The following is a 17,189-nucleotide window of genomic DNA, read 5'->3' as shown; positions in this document are numbered from 1 at the left end:
TCGCAATTGGGGGTTTTCTTATCATTTATTGCTAATCAATCGCCTTATGTACCCTAAATTTCCAAAAATTGCTAAAGAGGCATACGCTTTAATTCAAACTTCAACAATAGCTATGATTAAAATGATTTTATGAGTAAAGTTTCTTGAAGCGATTTAACTAGAATTAAGGTAAATTAATGACGATTAAAATAATTAATATAATTAATATCAATTATATTTATTTAATAATTTAAGAAAAACGTCTTAATTGCATCTCGACTCGGAGAAGTTTATTTTGGTTTCCCTACGTGTTTTTAAAAGAGTACACTTTGTGTTCGAGCTAGGGCGCAAATAGTAGCTCAATATACGAATAGTAAGCCACGTGATAAGTAGAAACCAGATTAACCCATACCTTTTTTCTCCCACCACAATACGAACGACTCCTCCCTGATTAAATTTAGAACCCAATTAAAGTTTTAAAGAAATGTCACTTATTTAACGTGCAAAATATTTCTTTATCCTTTTTATTTTGCCCTAAAATTTACTATCGTAATCATATTGCATATAGCACATTTATAATATATTCGAAACGTTTTCCCCACTGACATACCTTCCTAAAAGACAAGTCTAAACGAGTTTCTCGATTAAATTTAGAACCCAATTAAAATTTGAAAAATTGCACTTTTATTCAAAGTATAAAATTATTCTTCCTCTTTATTTTATCCTAAATTTTATACTTTCATAATAACATTAATTTGGCAAAATAATTTTCCCCGGTCATTTTTAAAGAGAATGTTTCTAATTAGCCAAACTTTTAATTTACCACCAACGTCGTCGTAACTTTCAAATTTTTAAGATTAAAAGGGAAACTTTAGAGTTAAGTATCCGAAGGAGTTGCCTAGCGATGCAAATAAACAGTTTGCAAGTGTATATTTTATGCCAGAGACTTCAATCAATAACAGTATTAGAGTTGGTTGCGCAGTATTTTCCTGCTTAATTTCTCCAAGGGAAGGGAACGAGTACGAAGATAACCACGTGTTAAATTTACACTTAATATTGCGAGCCGCTCCTATAAATGCGAACCAACTAAAATAGTAAAGTTGATAAATAGAAGCGTGTCATAAACGCAATTTTTAGATCAAGGGCTTAGCTAATATAGAGCAATCTTTATACGGGATAGTGTGATGCAACAACATGATCATAATTTCATCAGCGTGGAGGACATGTGGCAGTAAAATTTCAATATAAAACAATAGGAGATCATATTGAAAATTAACTTTACCCTCCATGTTTCATAATTTGAATTATTATCGAAATAATTTGTAATAAAAAAATTGAACTGCGTCAAATCTGGTCAGTTTTCAAGTAAAGCCCGCAATTTGGTAGCTTCCTACATAAATTAAGGTTAGAGCAGGGATAGATTTAATTTTAGAAGTAGGAATGGAGAACGGCTAGTATTCACTTCAATCCAGCTCATAGCCCAGTATAGAGCCCCTCCCTTCAACACGTAACGATAAGTTTAAATTATCTTATTGGCTCACTTAAACTACGTTTTGAGGACGTTGCTGACGGGGACGCCGAAAATTACGTAACCCCTTTTTACCTCTGTCGCTATGACCCGCCTCTTCTTTCATACCCCCCCCCGTCCCGTGGAAGGGGGTCCGGGACTTCGACGCGCGCCCAGATTACGCTGTTCTCCATTCCCATATCTAAAATTAAATCTATCCCTGGTTAGAGCAACTTATCTACCGAGAACGAAAATACGTTGACTTGTTTTTGACTCAGAATCGAAAAAGGAAATTATTTTAGGTTTTGAAATATACAATTCAACTAAAAGAAACTAAACCGTATTATCCTTTACATAGATATCTTTTTTCATAATTTTCGGGCACGGGCTGGGAAATGTTACCGACATATTAAAGATTACGAAGGTTGGCGCACGCCGTTAGTAATAGAAAAGGAAAATCCCACTGAAAGCCTCCAAAGGAGAAACACACATAGTCAGCGTTTTATTACGGCGTTTCTATTAAATAATCCCTTCTTCAGAGAACCAGCCGTTCTGTAGAGGATGTCCCGTTACTTTTCTATATAAGATACTGTTTGCCAGAGAGAGATAGTGCTAAATTCAGTGGATGTGCCAACATAAATCTAACTTTATCGCAACAACGAATTGCTTATATTTCAATGGGTCACGAGTCTTAATGCATGGAGTGGTTGTGGCTAGCCACTATGATACAGCAAACTCTTACCATTAACCTCAGCAAGTTTTGATGGACAGAAGAAACACTGCGGAAAACTCCTCTAACAAGTTAATTAGAAGAAATTGCAAACTTCGAGTAAAAGTGTTAAGTTTAACATTTGCTATTCTATCTTAGTCTACGGTCAAAGGATGGAAACTATGAACGAAATACACTTTAGGTAGTTATTAGGTCTACTCCGAACAAAACTAAATATGAATGCAAGCTCCAATTGTGACAAAGTTAAGGTTAAAAAGTTAAAACCATTCCCACGTTTTATTAATTAAGCTTGGGCATTACTTCTAAATTTTATGCAGAACACCAGGCTGCATACAAGAATTAAGCGTTGACATACGCTCTTAACATAGGCACGCAATCGGTTCATTTCGTGAAAACTGAACATCAACTTAATCTCGCGGTGGTCCTTACTATACCGTCAAAAATCGTCCGGAACGTACAAAGGCTTCGGGAAAGATAGATTCTACCAGCATCTCTATGCAAAGGTTAGCGGAATTGGCATTGTGGAGCCAGCCCTTAGTATCAGAAAAGTGGAACCCCTTCCCCTTTTTGTCCTCTTCCCTCCAGGAACGTACAGCGTGGAATAGATCAAACGAAAATTTATATCGTAAAGTGTCTTGGAACTGCTGACGCTAAAATAACCGGTATTGACACGTGTTAACAGTCTAAAAGTGATTGTAAGATGTTAGTCTAGTCTGAATGAGTCTTTAAAAAACAAAACATTATGTCATATGTCGGGCATTGCATGATCGTACAGATTTCTCCCGTCAGTAACACAGCACATTTTAGTCAAAATAAGTGTTGGTCCGATCCGTTCCACCCTGTATATCCTTTACATATTCTCCACGGTCGGCGTCTCTTTTCCTTTTCATATCTCTCAGCGATGGATAAATACAAAATGGGGTGACTCGGCGACCAAGGAACCCCGAGAAAATTGCTTTTTTAAGCCTTACAGGATGGGACCTGCTCGATAAAAGCTCTCCCCGCCTCGAGTTATGTTGGCATGCCGACTCACTAGCTACAGTAAGAATATAATAATAATACAAAAAATTCGGAGACCAAATTTTTCCAAGTCAAGCAGAACTTCAAAAGGCAGGCAAATACGTAAACCTCGGGGCTCGGCTTAACTATACGCTATTTTTCCTTGTACTGTTGCATAAAATAACGGTGGGTTAATAGAATTTGACCTTGTCAAGGCTTAGTGAACGTATGCTCCTCTTTACCTTCCTCGGGGGAAAAGTTTATATATAGAAAATTACAAACGAATTCAGGGAAAAATGGAAATAGTGAAGTATAATAATGTACGTAATACCATGCAATGGCAAAATATAAAGCTTACTACACACTACGTGTAGCGTATATGTTTTAAAAATTTCGCCAAAGCTTGAGCTACGGCCATGGCGACATCTGGCGATGCTATTCACCCGGAAAAACGAATACGCTACGCAGAGCTTCAAAACGGGCTAATGTGTAGTAAACTTAAGTAACCGATTCTATGGCACTTGGGTGGATGAGAGTCTTCCGTTATACCCGCTCTCTACCTTCATTGGTCGACCAAGAACTCTGTATTTTATGACGTTGTATTTTTCGTCCCTCTGTCGAAAAGTGGTTGGCTTTTGAAACATTGGTGGCGTGTTTAGGACCTTCGTAATCATATACTTGGTAGTGCATACTTGGTAAATGTAATTCGGTTTGCCTGCTCAGTCGCGCTAGTATTCATATGAGTGCTAAGGCGCAGTAAATATTTCTTCGTTGGTTCATATATTACAAGTCTTCAACGTTCTCCCATGAAGCTTGCAACACAGATGGCGTTGCGTAGGATATGAGTTTTCCCGCGTGTTTAGCGTCACCAGATGTCTCTCTGGCCGTAACGCAAGTTTTCACTAGAGTTTTCAAACGCAGACGCTATACGTCGTTTACCAGGCAAATTCAAGGGGGGCTGCCATTCAGTCTGGGAAATAAGGATATTTTTTAAACTAGTCCTTGGTACCAGTGACATCCTAGTCCCCGAAATAATTAACTGGTCTCCGTACTGGTCCCAGGCTTTGTTCTCCTATAGATTTGCAATTAATAAACTGGTCCAAGCAATTAATAAACTGGTTTTGGGCCAGAGGAAGTGTGCTATTTCCCAGACTGCTGCCATTGCGTCTTAGTAGTTTTTGATACCGCCATCTAGCGTCGAAGTAAAGCGCAAAATTCGGTATTTTTGTCTCTTTAAACGTCGGTGTTTAAAGCCATCTAGCGTTCAAAAGCAGGAAGTTCAAAACCATCGTCTGAAATCCTTTGGCTCGTTGAATCCGATGATTTGAACATATTTTTTAATTCTCATTGGTAATTAGTAAGTTTTGAAAAATAAAAATGGCAAGCTGGGGTAGAACATGTTCCGTTCTTGGCTGTAAAAGTAGTGATAGGGATTTAAGGGAGTGGAGATGGCGGGTTTGCAAACTTCATTCGGCACCTGACAAAGGGTTAACTCTGTGTCATAAAGATTGTTGTTGTCCGCGGCCATTTTTAAAATACGGAATAAAATCAAAGTACAGAATTCGCTCACTAGATGGCGATTACCAAAAACTACTCACATTTTAAAAATGGGAGGTAACCTCGTACATCGCGTATAGGCATGGACAAAACAATAGGCAACGCTACAAAAATCGCAAATGTGTAGTAGGCTTTATTTCTATATAACTTTGGCAAATCCATTTACTAGTAAATTCGCCCGACAGGTAACGAGTCTTAGATTAAGAATACTTATATTTTGGCATTACATTCCCATACTTTCTGTTTCTGTATGCTAACTCGTTGATTAAATTATGTTTACATAAAAAATTCTATTTATAACAATTTTGCTAAGATACCCAACTAAATAAGTGAAATATAAACTAGTTTTCCCTTTCAATTTAATTTTTATCCTAATTGTACTCGGAACGGAAGACAATACGATAATAATAGACGATATTACGTGACTACTTTCGACATCTAAGGTCTGTAAACGTAATTAAGAATTACAATAAAACATCAACACCTGGATATCGAGAAAAAGCTACAAAACGTTACATGTACCATAATCACATCCCGGCTTTTAAACCGTGACCCTTTGAAACTAAACAATAGGATTAAAATGTCGCCTTAGAAAAGACAAATGGAGAAGAAGGTGTAGTCCTTTTTGTTTTTGGGTACTCAAGCAGGCGGAGGGTCGGGCCAAAAAAATAAGACTAGCTAGAAAGACCTTCAATTTAATAACCTCTTGGGTGTAATTAGAGGAGGGGATAGTCGGAAAGAACGAGAAACTTAATATACGTACACCCGTTAATAATTAGATTCGTCCTAGATCCAAGAATTAACCCTAGGAACTTTTTTAAAAAAAAAATTAAAGGAATACTTAAAAGGAAAGGATTAAACTTGAATTTTTATTTTTATATTATATCATATCATAGACATTAGAACACTATTAAGAACCTAGACAAACTATTGCGAGGGGGGTCTCGCGACATTCTGTTACGAAAATTTCCATCCCACCCCTTCGCGTGTGTGATAGGGTTTTTGATACGTGGCGCCCCTATCGGCGAGCGAAGGAGCTATTCAATTTGAACAAAAAATAAATACCGTAATGTTTCATCTTGCAAATATTTTAATTCTCTGTTAATAAACATCTCTTTATTTTACAAACATTTTTCCTTCCATTAATTAATACGGAAATTAATAAAAATTAATTAAATATAAAACGTCCCCGGCGGGATTCGAACCCACGTTGTCTCCCTCCCAAGTACTGACGGCGCTCGAAGCTGCTTAACTTCGAGTGTTAACATGGGGTTAGTAATATTTTAGTTTACCTCGCCGCATGTAGATGGCGCTACAAGCAACTCACCCTATCACACAGTCCAGGCTTGGAAATAAGGCTTATTTCTGAACTAGTCCTCCGGACCAGTGACCCCTGATGTCTTAAATATGAAACTGGTCCCGGGACCAGTGACCCTTCCCCAATTTTTTTTTCTACTGGTCCCAGGACTTGTGGTCGTTCTCTCGTCTAAAAAAATCTCTCTCGGCTTAGGGTTGTATACACAACTGGACTCCTGCAGTCGAAATTTATGTTAAAATGAAAATAATTAAAGAAGTCCCCATATCAATTTTTAATAAAAGTAGGAATTAATAAACTAGTCATTGGGACCAGTGACCCTCACGTTTTGAATAAAAAAAGTGGTCCGAGCTATTAATAAACTGGTTTTTGACCTGTAAACCTGTCTTATTTCCTAGCCTGTCACACACGCGAAGGGGTGCTTCCATTGAACCCGAATCAAAGCTGAAATTTCAACTGTTCCTCTTGTATCTCTATGTATTATATAAAACCAGAAGGGGATAATAAGAAAAAGGATTACACTCTGTACGTTACATAACATGATTTTTCCCAGGCTGACCCTTTTTTTTGCTTCCCTGTTCATCACACTTCAGATGGGCATCGCACCATGGGGTCAATTCTATAAATGTTTGGTACAAAAACCTCAGCGATCAACCCACAAACCTCGATTGTCTTGACGTATGACAAAATCCAGAAGCGCGCCATGGCAAATAGTTATAGCGCTAATAGAGTAATGATGAGGGAACTGTTTATCGCACATGTGAGTCGATTTAGTAACCTTGCATGCTCCAAATGTAAAATGATGTTGGGAAGAACCATGTTAAAATGACCAAACAAATAACTTAATATTTCAAACTGGACTCTGTTGGAAAATAGGAGATCGTAGTCCAATGGAATTTTATAAACCAACGCCACGAAGCATAAGCTCTGTCACGTGGTACTAGTCGTCTAATTAGAGTTTCGTATCCCAACGTCGACTAGGTAATTCACACAGAGTAGTCATTTATTTCTCTACGCTCTCGAAAGCTGGCTTACAATTTGAAATATTGGATTATTTTTTAATTGTGGCACTAAAGAATAGAATCTGGCGACTAGTTCAAGTTTAAAATTTTTCTCAACGAGATGCTCATTTGAAAATAAATTTTCCCGAAATTAATGTGATTTAATTAAAAATTTAAAGGTTTTGATACTTTAAAATTAAATAATTACGAGAGTTTTAATTTACCCTGCAACCAGGCATTTACGGGAATGTTTATGTACACCTTTAGGTTTAGCAAGACGAGGTGCTTGTTAGGGGGGACATAAATATTAACGGAATTTTGCGTAGGAACCTAAACTAGTTCTGGAATTCAAATTATAAGTTTTCCCCTCCATTAACGGCTAGGCGGTGAACGAATTCGAACCTAGACAAAAAATAAGAAAGATTTAAGAGCTTGGGACATGTTCCAAAAATAGTAAGGAATTAACACGCTAACACCAGTATAAGTGTATATAACTTGTTACAATATCACGCGTGTAATGGTGTAGTATATCAGTTCAAGAGCTCTAATTAGAGTGCATGACTTATCGAGGTGCGCTCGAACTATACTTAGCTATATAATTAATTTTTTCTTAATGTGAGAATTGCGTTTCATTAAAAACTTTTATATTAAAGCTATATAAAAATATTTATAATTAAATTATAAATTTAACGTGTAAAAATTACGTAACTGTAATTGTTAAGTGAAGAGCGTTCAAAAGAGTATTTACCAGATATTTTATTTTTTTTAAACCGGGTTAATTTTTACATATTCTCAGAAGTATATAATACTTCTTTTCGAGAGAAGTGTACCACAGAGCTGGGCAATTTGCAATATGATTCTTCTCAGAACATTCGGAACAAGGTTACTAAACCGAATCACAAGCGCGATAAATAATTCCCTCATCTTTACTATATTAGCGGTTAACTATTTGCCAAGGCGCATGCACTTGTGAATTTTTGTCCCACGTCAAGACGAGGTTTGTGGGTTGATTTCTGAGGATTTAGTACCAAACAATTATAGAATTCACCCCATCTGAAGTTTGATGAGCAGGAGAGCAAACATAAGGGCTGAGCCTGGGAAGAATCATGTTACATAACTAAAGCATTAAGAGGATACAGAGTGTCATCCTACTTCTATTATCCCCTTCTGATATTCTGTATTCTATCAGAATTTTAGATCAAAGCAAATCTTATTAGCTTGTATGTAAAAATGAACAGTTAGATAGTGCCATAACGCTAACCAAAAACACGGAAACTCTAATAAAATAATACGTTCATAAAAAGCTGCAAAAACAGAGAAAACATCTTAAATAATTGAGTATATGGCGAAAACAAAGACCTTTATCGTTGTCTACGGGACGCCTTTATTTAATATTACTAAACTAGAGAAGAAAAGTAACCTTAACCACAATAAACTTGACACTTCTCTCATTGCCATAGTGGTAAATTTCTTACGAAAGATTTGTTCCCAATGTTATAGGCTAGAAGAAGGTACGTGCGAGATCCGTGTACCTCTAAAACTATATGGTGGTTATACCTATCTCCTTATTTCACTCGGGAAAAACACTTGCATTAACGTGTTCTATCAGGGACGAGCGAAAATGGAGTCGTGGTGTGGAATGAACTAGTATTCTACTCCGTTTAGTCTAGACTCGCGCAGTTGGAGAAATGGCGTCGAAGGGGCTATATTGGTTCCATCTTGTCACGTGGCTTGTTTTGTATATTGAGCTACTACCCTTTTGGGCCCTCTCTAATAGCGTTTTCCTTTGGGTCCTCGCGGAGCGCTCCCAAGGAGCAATAAAAACGGTAGTAGTAGTTTCCAGCTTCGTTAAAGACTGTTTTTGAAGAATAGGATCTCCTAGTTTTATTCCTCCATGGGAGCGCTCCGCGAGGACCCAAAGGAAAACGCCATAACACAAATTGTACTGAAAGGTCTCGTACTGATTGGGCAAGAACACTACAGAAACCGAATGCTTTATTTTATTTTCGGGATTTTTACGAGAGGGCAGGCAGTTCGTAGTGAGGGTTGACGTGAACTCTGATGCCGCTTGTCACTTGTTAAGCGATAACCCTAACCAAGTTTACTAACGTCCACTTTACTTCTGTGGTTATATTGAGTGATGTCATACCTATTGTAGTTATGTAACTAACGGCATAAGTTCATAAGATCATAAGATATGTTGCGACAGATTTTATAGTTAACTTAAGTGAATAACAATATGTAATGAAATAGGTTCGTTTTGTCTAGGGGGATTAAATTAAAATGGACTGTCGGCATGATTAAAATTAACATTAAGATTTATTTGATATTTGAAAGGTTCATTTAAAAGGTAATATGGTTGATTAACAGTTCATGATAAGCATTACTTAATTAATAAAAAGTGGTGGGCTGGTTATTCCCATAATGGCGCGCATTATTTCGCGAGAGCTCTTTATAAAAATAATTGTTTGTACGGTACCGTATGGAAGTTCATCGAGGGCGCGGTTCCGAAGCGAAAAATAAAGTTCGGCCGGTTAAAGTTCGGTCCTCCAAAGGTCCATCCTGGTTTAGGCCCGGTAACGTGGTTCGGGCTGGACCTCGTGTCGTCGGCCTTGGTCCTGGGACAAATCGGGCAGAGTCCGGCCTTGCAGATGGGTAACGAGAGAGAGGGAATAATAGAAGGCGCCGTCTTTTTATACCCTCTCTCCAGAAGCTACGGGGTCTTCAAAGTTCGTGAAGGGCTCTTGAAAGAGTTCATTTAAAAGTTCACGAACGCACACGCGAAGAGAGAGTTTTGGGGAAATGGTTTTCCCGATGACGCGCACGGGTTGGGGAAAGTAACCAGCCTCAACGCGGGGAACTACCAGCCATAGATATAAAAATATTTGAAAGCCATAGATATAAAAATATTTGAAAATACTATAGAAGGGAATAACTTCATGCTCTGCATGTTATTGTTACAATGTTCCATAAGTTTGTCACTGGTTACTAAGAGCTTGTCACAAAGTGACGTAGGTCATAGACTGTCGTAAAGCAACGCCTGGTCAGGCGTTGTTAAACGCTTAAACAGACTAAAAGATAGATCATGGACGGCAAAACCGAGTGTATTCAATTCTAGCCTTGTACTCGAACTAGCTCTCAGTAAGTCTAGCATTACGAAGCACAGGTAGCGTCAAACTTATCAAACATATCTTATAAACTTATGCTAATGATTAGTCAGTTGCTGTTTTTTAATCTAAAATACTGTCTTTATTCGCCTCATAAAAAGGGTAAATTTTTGGTCATAAATCTGAAATATGTCTTTCTTGTAGGAGGCGTCTTATTAGATATAACTAAACGAGGAAAAACAAAGCAATATTTGTTTAACATAACTAGTGAGACATTGGGGGAACATAAAAATGAAAGTCGAGCACGTACAAGATTATTTACTGTTCGTCCTCAGTTTTCCCCTTTTCTTTCTCGAGCATGCACGTCAAGACTCCTTTTAAAATTTAAATTTTCCCCAGACTTAAAAATTCATCAAGAAAAGGCCAAACCTATTCCTCCTGGGAAATAATCTTATATTTCAAAGAAAGCAAACCAAATCATTCTTACGTTTTAAAAGCCCTAGCGCCCTCTGGCGCCACCATGGTATTAAAGGTATAAACCCGGAACTAGCTTCTCCGCGATTAACTCCCTCCAAAAATCTCAGTTCATTACTAATGGCTTTCTTTCTAAATGAAAGAAATTCTCATAAAAGTTTCAAATTTAACCTTTTCAATTTTAAAAATGAAGTCTATCTAGGATGAAGGAAGGGATTGAGAGATGCGGGAATGTAAACTAAGGAAGTTTCCTACTTTTACAGAATGAATTTTTCAGAATTCTTTCAAACTTAGTCTGCAGATCTAAATTTTTACTATCGAAAGAGATGGGATTATTTAATTAAAGCCATTAAAGTTTTAACAGAAGTGCACAAAAAAACCCAAGAAGTAAACTTTCGTATTTTTTTGTGAAGGCTGAGTGTCTTTAAATATTAAGTTTTCGTTTATTTGAAATGCTCTGAATCTTTTGTGAAGGAAAGCTTTACCCCGTTTACATAATCCCCTCTCACTTGGGATGAAGAGCATTTAAAAACCAATTTATGAATAAAAATAAGACAAGTCTGTTTCGTTCCTAACAACAAAGAGGGTCTCTTAAACTTCAGGATGGCATATACGCAGTAGCATAAGTTTATATCACTTCCTATACCTATAATGCTGGGGATTTACTGAGAGCTAGTTCGAGAACGAAGCGAGAAACACGTGGTTTTGCAGTCCATTTTCCAATTTAGTCTGAACTAAGCCTTTGACGGCGCCTCACCAGGCTGTGGCATACGGGCTAGGCACCAACCCTTCATGTATTGTAAAGAAACCCACCTGTAAATAATTGGCAACATCCATATTATTTTTGAGAGCGAAATTATAACATTTCAAAGAACCAAGTCTATTTTAAATTAAACCATATAAATCAATTTGTCTAAATGGCATACTTATGATTGTTACGCTACCAAATACAACAACTTGAAGCTTTGGTTAAGGTTTACTGAAGGTCAGATATATATATAACAAGAATGATAGTAAACAGTTTTAGCATTGAAGTTTAAATAATGTTTTGGATTCGGAAATATCTTCCAATAAATTAAACCACTACAATACAAGAAGCGTTTATTCAATTTTAACTATGGTTTCCATTGAACCTTAGATTCATTTAAGGAAATAGAATTTTTGCGTGAACCTTTAATAAGTATTCTTTACGGAGGCGCTTTTTGAGGGACGTAACGCGGAGCCTATTCAAAGAAACTAGGTAATTCGAGAAGTCTTCACTAAATTAATGTATTCTTGGCAAACTAAAAGCTAAAGAAACAAGACGGCCCAAGGGCTCGTAATAGTAGCCATATCGTACGAGTGAATAGCCCCTCTATACCCTACCCTAATGAGTGGATAACCCCTCTATACCTTACCCTAATGAATGAATAGCGCTATCTTTTTCAATGCTTAAATGATTTACCGTGCATAAAATCAGAGTGAATAGCCCCTCGATTCCCTACTCTAAAGTCTAAACAGTGATTAAATTATAACCGTATAAATTTACTTATGCTGTAATTCTAATATTCCGGCGAATCGAAGAACAGATAGTTTTTAGTGATAATCCCCTCGATGAGTTTACAACATGGACTTATGCCGATGCACACTTATCGCATCTTATAAATTTCAAACAAGGACTTATGCCCAGAAACTTTTGAAAGAGAAAGTTTAGTTATAGTGATTACGCATTTTAGTGATTATCCCCTCGAATTACCTTTAGCAATGCTAAAATGATCAAAAGCATAAAGCTCATTTAACACTATGTTAGCTCTATCTAAACCCACATTTGAATTAACCGCCAAAACGTTCCAGTCAAACATAACATAGATGACGATAGCTACCGAACGAGAACGAAACACATGAAACGGGGAAATCGTTATCTATTTAATTAGCACATAAATAAAAAGGAAATAAATATAAAACCCCAAACATACAAATTCATAAGTATCCGACCCCACAGATAAAAATTCAAAAGTATCCGACCCCACAGATAAAAATTCAAAAGTATCCGACCCCACAGATTAAGAGGTACCCCACCCCACATCACCCTGACATTTTAGAGATAAAAATAAATAATAAAAAACTCGGGGTTTCAATCAAGTCTCTATAGCTCAGTGGTAGAATTTCAGTCTACTACGTGAGCGACCCGGGTTCGAATCCCGGCTGCGATCTCAAAAAAATTTTAATTAAAATTAAATTTCTAACCGAGCCCAGTTACCCCTATGGGTGGGTTGTGGTAATATAAAGTTCATTTTAAGCTAAAATCTGACGATAACGATAGCGAAAACTCCGGCCACTACTGTTACTACTGTTACTACTATTACTACTATTACTACTGTTACTACTGTTACTACGGCTCGGGTCAAAACTAAGAGCCTATCGTATACTACGATATGGCTAAAAAGAGGGAAAATCTATTGGTTTTCTTATTACGAACTGGTATGGGATAGCAGCTACCCATTATATATCGACAGGAGTGGGTGGGCTTTTCTAGTCTCTACCGTTGAATAAATTATCGGCCTATCGAACCGAAAAACAATGTTAACTCTTTTGTGGCGACTCTCAAGTAAAACTCGAGCAAAAAAAAAGTCCATTTACTTGAGAAAGGGGTTTTTCTGTAAAGGGTTTCCCATTCTTTTTTTCTTTCCTTTTCTCGATTTCTTTATTTAGCGCGTCGATATTCCTCAGGGGGTTTTGTAGGGGCATCTTGGCGTAAAAACACCACTAACATATTCATAAGTCTCAATTATACCCCCTGTAAAAACTCTTAAGACAAGAAAAAAATGAAATAAAGTAAGAAAGCCGTCAAATAAAATCAACTAAACAGGGTGTTTCGAAAATGTCTACCATAAATTAGTTCTATGGGTCTAGTGGAAAGTGTCAAAGAACACGGGGTCTACAACATTTGGTTACCAAGATATGGGATCCCAAACATTGATTGTCCTCTAAAACAAGGATATAGCAGGAGTACATTATGTGGAATAAAACCAGAAGTAAAAATTCTTCACTTGGCGAAGGTGAATATTCTTGATAAGACACCAACGGGTGGCCCTCTGGTAGCGGTTTCTGAATTTTCCCTCCAAAACGTGAGACACTCGCGGCGGCAGACGGTCGAACTACATTCAAGGAGCCGCGTCCGTGTTCCGCGGCTCTAGGTTGAGGGGAAGGGGAAAGGAAATGTTTTTGGAACTCGACCAATTTTTTCTCTCTAGTGTAGGCGCGATGGAAGCGGCATAAAATCCTCAAATTTGTTCACTTGTGTCAGGATCTATTACCAATGCTAGAGCACTTTACTTCCAGTCCCTTATCTTACGTCTGGTAAAATATATCAGGCTTTAATAGTCTTCTAAGGACTTTTTTGAACCTATCTATAGATGGCAGAATTGTGAGTTAACTGGTTAAATAAATCTAATTACTGTTCATGTGGATTTCATTATTTTAGGGGCAATCAATGTTTGGTAGCCCATATCTCTTTAGTTAAATGTTGTAGACACCCATGTCCTCTGACAGTTTCCACTCGGTTTGACCCTACGAACACACCCTTTATTATAGGACAGACTTATCAGAAACACCCTCTATATTTGGAATTGTACTGTAGTACGTGACTAAGTAGAGTATTCCCTTAACGGGTAGCTTATATCCAGGACACGCGTGTGAGGCGGGTGAAACATTTCTAAAGGGGCCCGTAGAAAATCTATTAGGTATTTACCCCGTAATGTAGACTTCACTCACCACGTTGGTGTCAAGTGGGTTTCAATGAGAGCGTATGAAGGTTGAAATGCAGGATACCAGGCGCTCCCTTCAGTGCAGTTTAGCCATTCCAGAACTAAGTACACGCTGTTACCGGTTTCTTATTGTACTTTGTTTGCGTTTCCGGTTTTGTTACTCATTGTAGTCGTCAACTGCGAGACGGGTTATTTCGGTGACAATACGTAAACCGCGTCGTCAATTGAAGCAAAAGTACATAGATAAAAGCATAAAGTATTCTTCATTTAAGTGGCTCGTGCCGTGTAATATGAGAAACCCCTTTAATCTTCAGAACAGTGTCAACCCTATCTTTGTCCACCGTACCATAAGATAGACTCATAGTAGCAGATGCTAGCTACATTCTCAAGAATTAACGTTTGGATCCCCAGCATAACGTAACATTTATTGACCTTCGCAAACCTATTTTCTGATTAGTTGGTTGGTTCATGTAGCGGTTGAGGGGGAGGGTCGTTTGCTTCTTATTTTACATGGTGTATAAAGATAAAGGCTGGGAACTGTGTACGAAGTATACTTTTTTAATTCTTCTATATACTTTTGATTGAAGTAATGTTTCGGTTTGAGAAGCTGGCGTTTGTTGACTATTTCTTATTCGCTTCATCCAGAATATTTTCTCTGTTCCTTCACTAACGAACCAATTTTGTTGTAACGGTACTTTTTCTTTTCAAATTATTTTCCTAAAAACAAACTTTTCTATAAAGCGTAATAAATTTCGTCAAAAACTTTCTACTCTTCATAGTTTAACTACGTAAATTGTTTTTTTTCTCCCCCCCTTTTTGCTGAATACTTGAATACATGTTTTTAATTCACAATTTTTTTTTCTATTCGCACAGATACCTATAAAAAAAATACAAAAAACAGGCTTAGCAAATATGTACAAATAAATAGATAAAGCGTAACCACAATATCAGATTGGAATTAAACGTTTGTTTCCATAAATATTTCGGAATGTAGGCTTCATTTGTTGTCGGAATCATCGAAGTTGTTAATGGGAGAGAGTTTTTTAGAGCATGAAAAATTAAATTAATTGCATAATAATAAAAGCGCTTTTCCGTTCGAGTTAAATGGAATATTATTTTAAGTTGCACACTTAAATTATTTATGTTATTTGAGGAACAATCCATTTTCCATATTTAAAACTAAATTAACATGAGTATCTATTAATTTTAAATACTTCGCCATTACTCAGATTAATTTCGGCATTTCCATATGGAATTAAATGAAAGGCTGCAGCAAAAATTCGACGAAGTTTCTAGGAGAAAAAAAACATCCTCTTTCCCAACATCATCTCGATTGAATATTTCTAGCCGTATACCAGAATTACCTTACCATTATTCAATAACGTAAAATGGGAAATTCTACTCCTAGCTTTTGAACTTTTTTGCTCGTAGATCAAACTCTACAAACATTAGGCCAAAATAAAAAATAATAAAATTCAAAAAAACTTTTCCCTTCCTTAGGCATACAACCCATTTTAATTAAATTGATCTTTTCCACTAATAGCATTAGAGTCCCGTAACAAAAAACGCATTAAATCCCAATCATTTAATCTTGCCAAGATTTCTGGCTATTAAAAATAATCGATTAAACTAAACAAAGTTCCGAGATAGAAGGCGCGTGCTAGCTTTTAAAACTCTAGGGAGTGTGGGGCTAAGAGAATGGGGGGTCGAGTTTTAGTTGTGTAGGCTGGAATTTTCTATAATAAGATTTTAACCCGATTTTCTATCCCTTCTTTCCGTCCCTTTCCTTGGTCCCATTTTCTTATATTTTTGCCTCTTAGATGTTCGATCGATCCTTACATCTTCGGAAATTTCGAGTCTCACGAAAACGGCGACAGGCTGTCGGCCAAGTTCAGGGCTTTCAAATTTCCAGAGTCCAACTACGTCCTTTTCAGCGGAACTGTCAACATTTGCTTGCAGCAGTGTAAAGGGGTAAGTACTTAACTCGCCATACCAACCCTTTGGAGAAATTATCCAAAGAAATTATCATATTAAACACTTAGATAATAGTTCGCGATAGATGTTCCGTAATAACGATTTTATTAACGGGTGAATAAAGGAGTTGAAAAATCAATGACTTTGAGAACAATAACAAAAGAGGATACGCGAAAAAAGATAAAACAAAATTAGAATTGAAAAGAAGAATGACGTCCCTAGCTGTAGTCAACGTCGACCTGTCGACCACGAAAATTTGAAAAGCAGAGATTGACGAATAACACTGAACATCAAATAGAAGGTCGCTCATTGTAGTTTGTCATAAGTTTCAAAATCGTTATAGAGAACTGACATAGCTAATCACTCTGCCATACACTAATCAATTATAAAGTATATTTTCTTGGCCGTTCTCGAACGCCATATGAATTGAATACTTATGGAACATTAACTGTAAACTTATGATTTAAAGGGACGTGCAATGTGTTTATGTAGGGGCTGGGCTTTTATTAAGCATATCTTGCATGAAATAGAGCTCTACTAAGCCTGCGTGAATTACGTAGCGTTATCAGTGCATTGGGAATGGGCATCGATGTTTCCGTGGTATCTATCCGCCGAGTCGTTCTACGCTTATGGTCATGTGATATTGCCGAATCACTACTCCTGGAAATAGTAACGCTACAATTTCAAAATATAGTTCTAGATAAGCACCTACATAACGCATTGTACATTCCTTTAGGGGACACGTTCTAAAACGCCAGGGTTTTGGTTGCTTTTGAAATTTTGAAGTTTTAATTTTCTTT

General features: G+C 37.1%; 1 protein-coding gene and 1 long non-coding RNA gene across 2 annotated transcripts in view; one reads left to right on the top strand and one right to left on the bottom strand.

The window, feature by feature from the left end:
- The window catches only part of LOC149713533 (uncharacterized), a 222,141-nt gene extending 211,386 nt beyond the window's left edge, over positions 1–10,755 (bottom strand). The window contains exon 1 of the long non-coding RNA XR_016371396.1: positions 9,568–10,755. This is a non-coding gene — a long non-coding RNA (uncharacterized LOC149713533). The remainder of the gene's footprint in view (positions 1–9,567) is intronic.
- Positions 1–17,189, top strand: part of LOC149713532 (uncharacterized) — a 207,136-nt gene that overhangs the window by 180,044 nt on the left and 9,903 nt on the right. Inside the window, exon 7 of the mRNA XM_089849012.1 lies at positions 16,236–16,386. Coding sequence (XP_089705138.1) covers positions 16,236–16,386 — 151 coding nt within the window. The remainder of the gene's footprint in view (positions 1–16,235; positions 16,387–17,189) is intronic.

This window comes from Phalangium opilio, unplaced genomic scaffold, assembly GCF_054372755.1.
Source record: "Phalangium opilio isolate 3A_F unplaced genomic scaffold, DU_Popi_V2 ptg000009l_1, whole genome shotgun sequence".
Classification (NCBI taxonomy): Eukaryota; Metazoa; Arthropoda; class Arachnida; order Opiliones; family Phalangiidae; genus Phalangium; species Phalangium opilio.
This window is presented reverse-complemented; position numbering and strand designations above follow the sequence as displayed.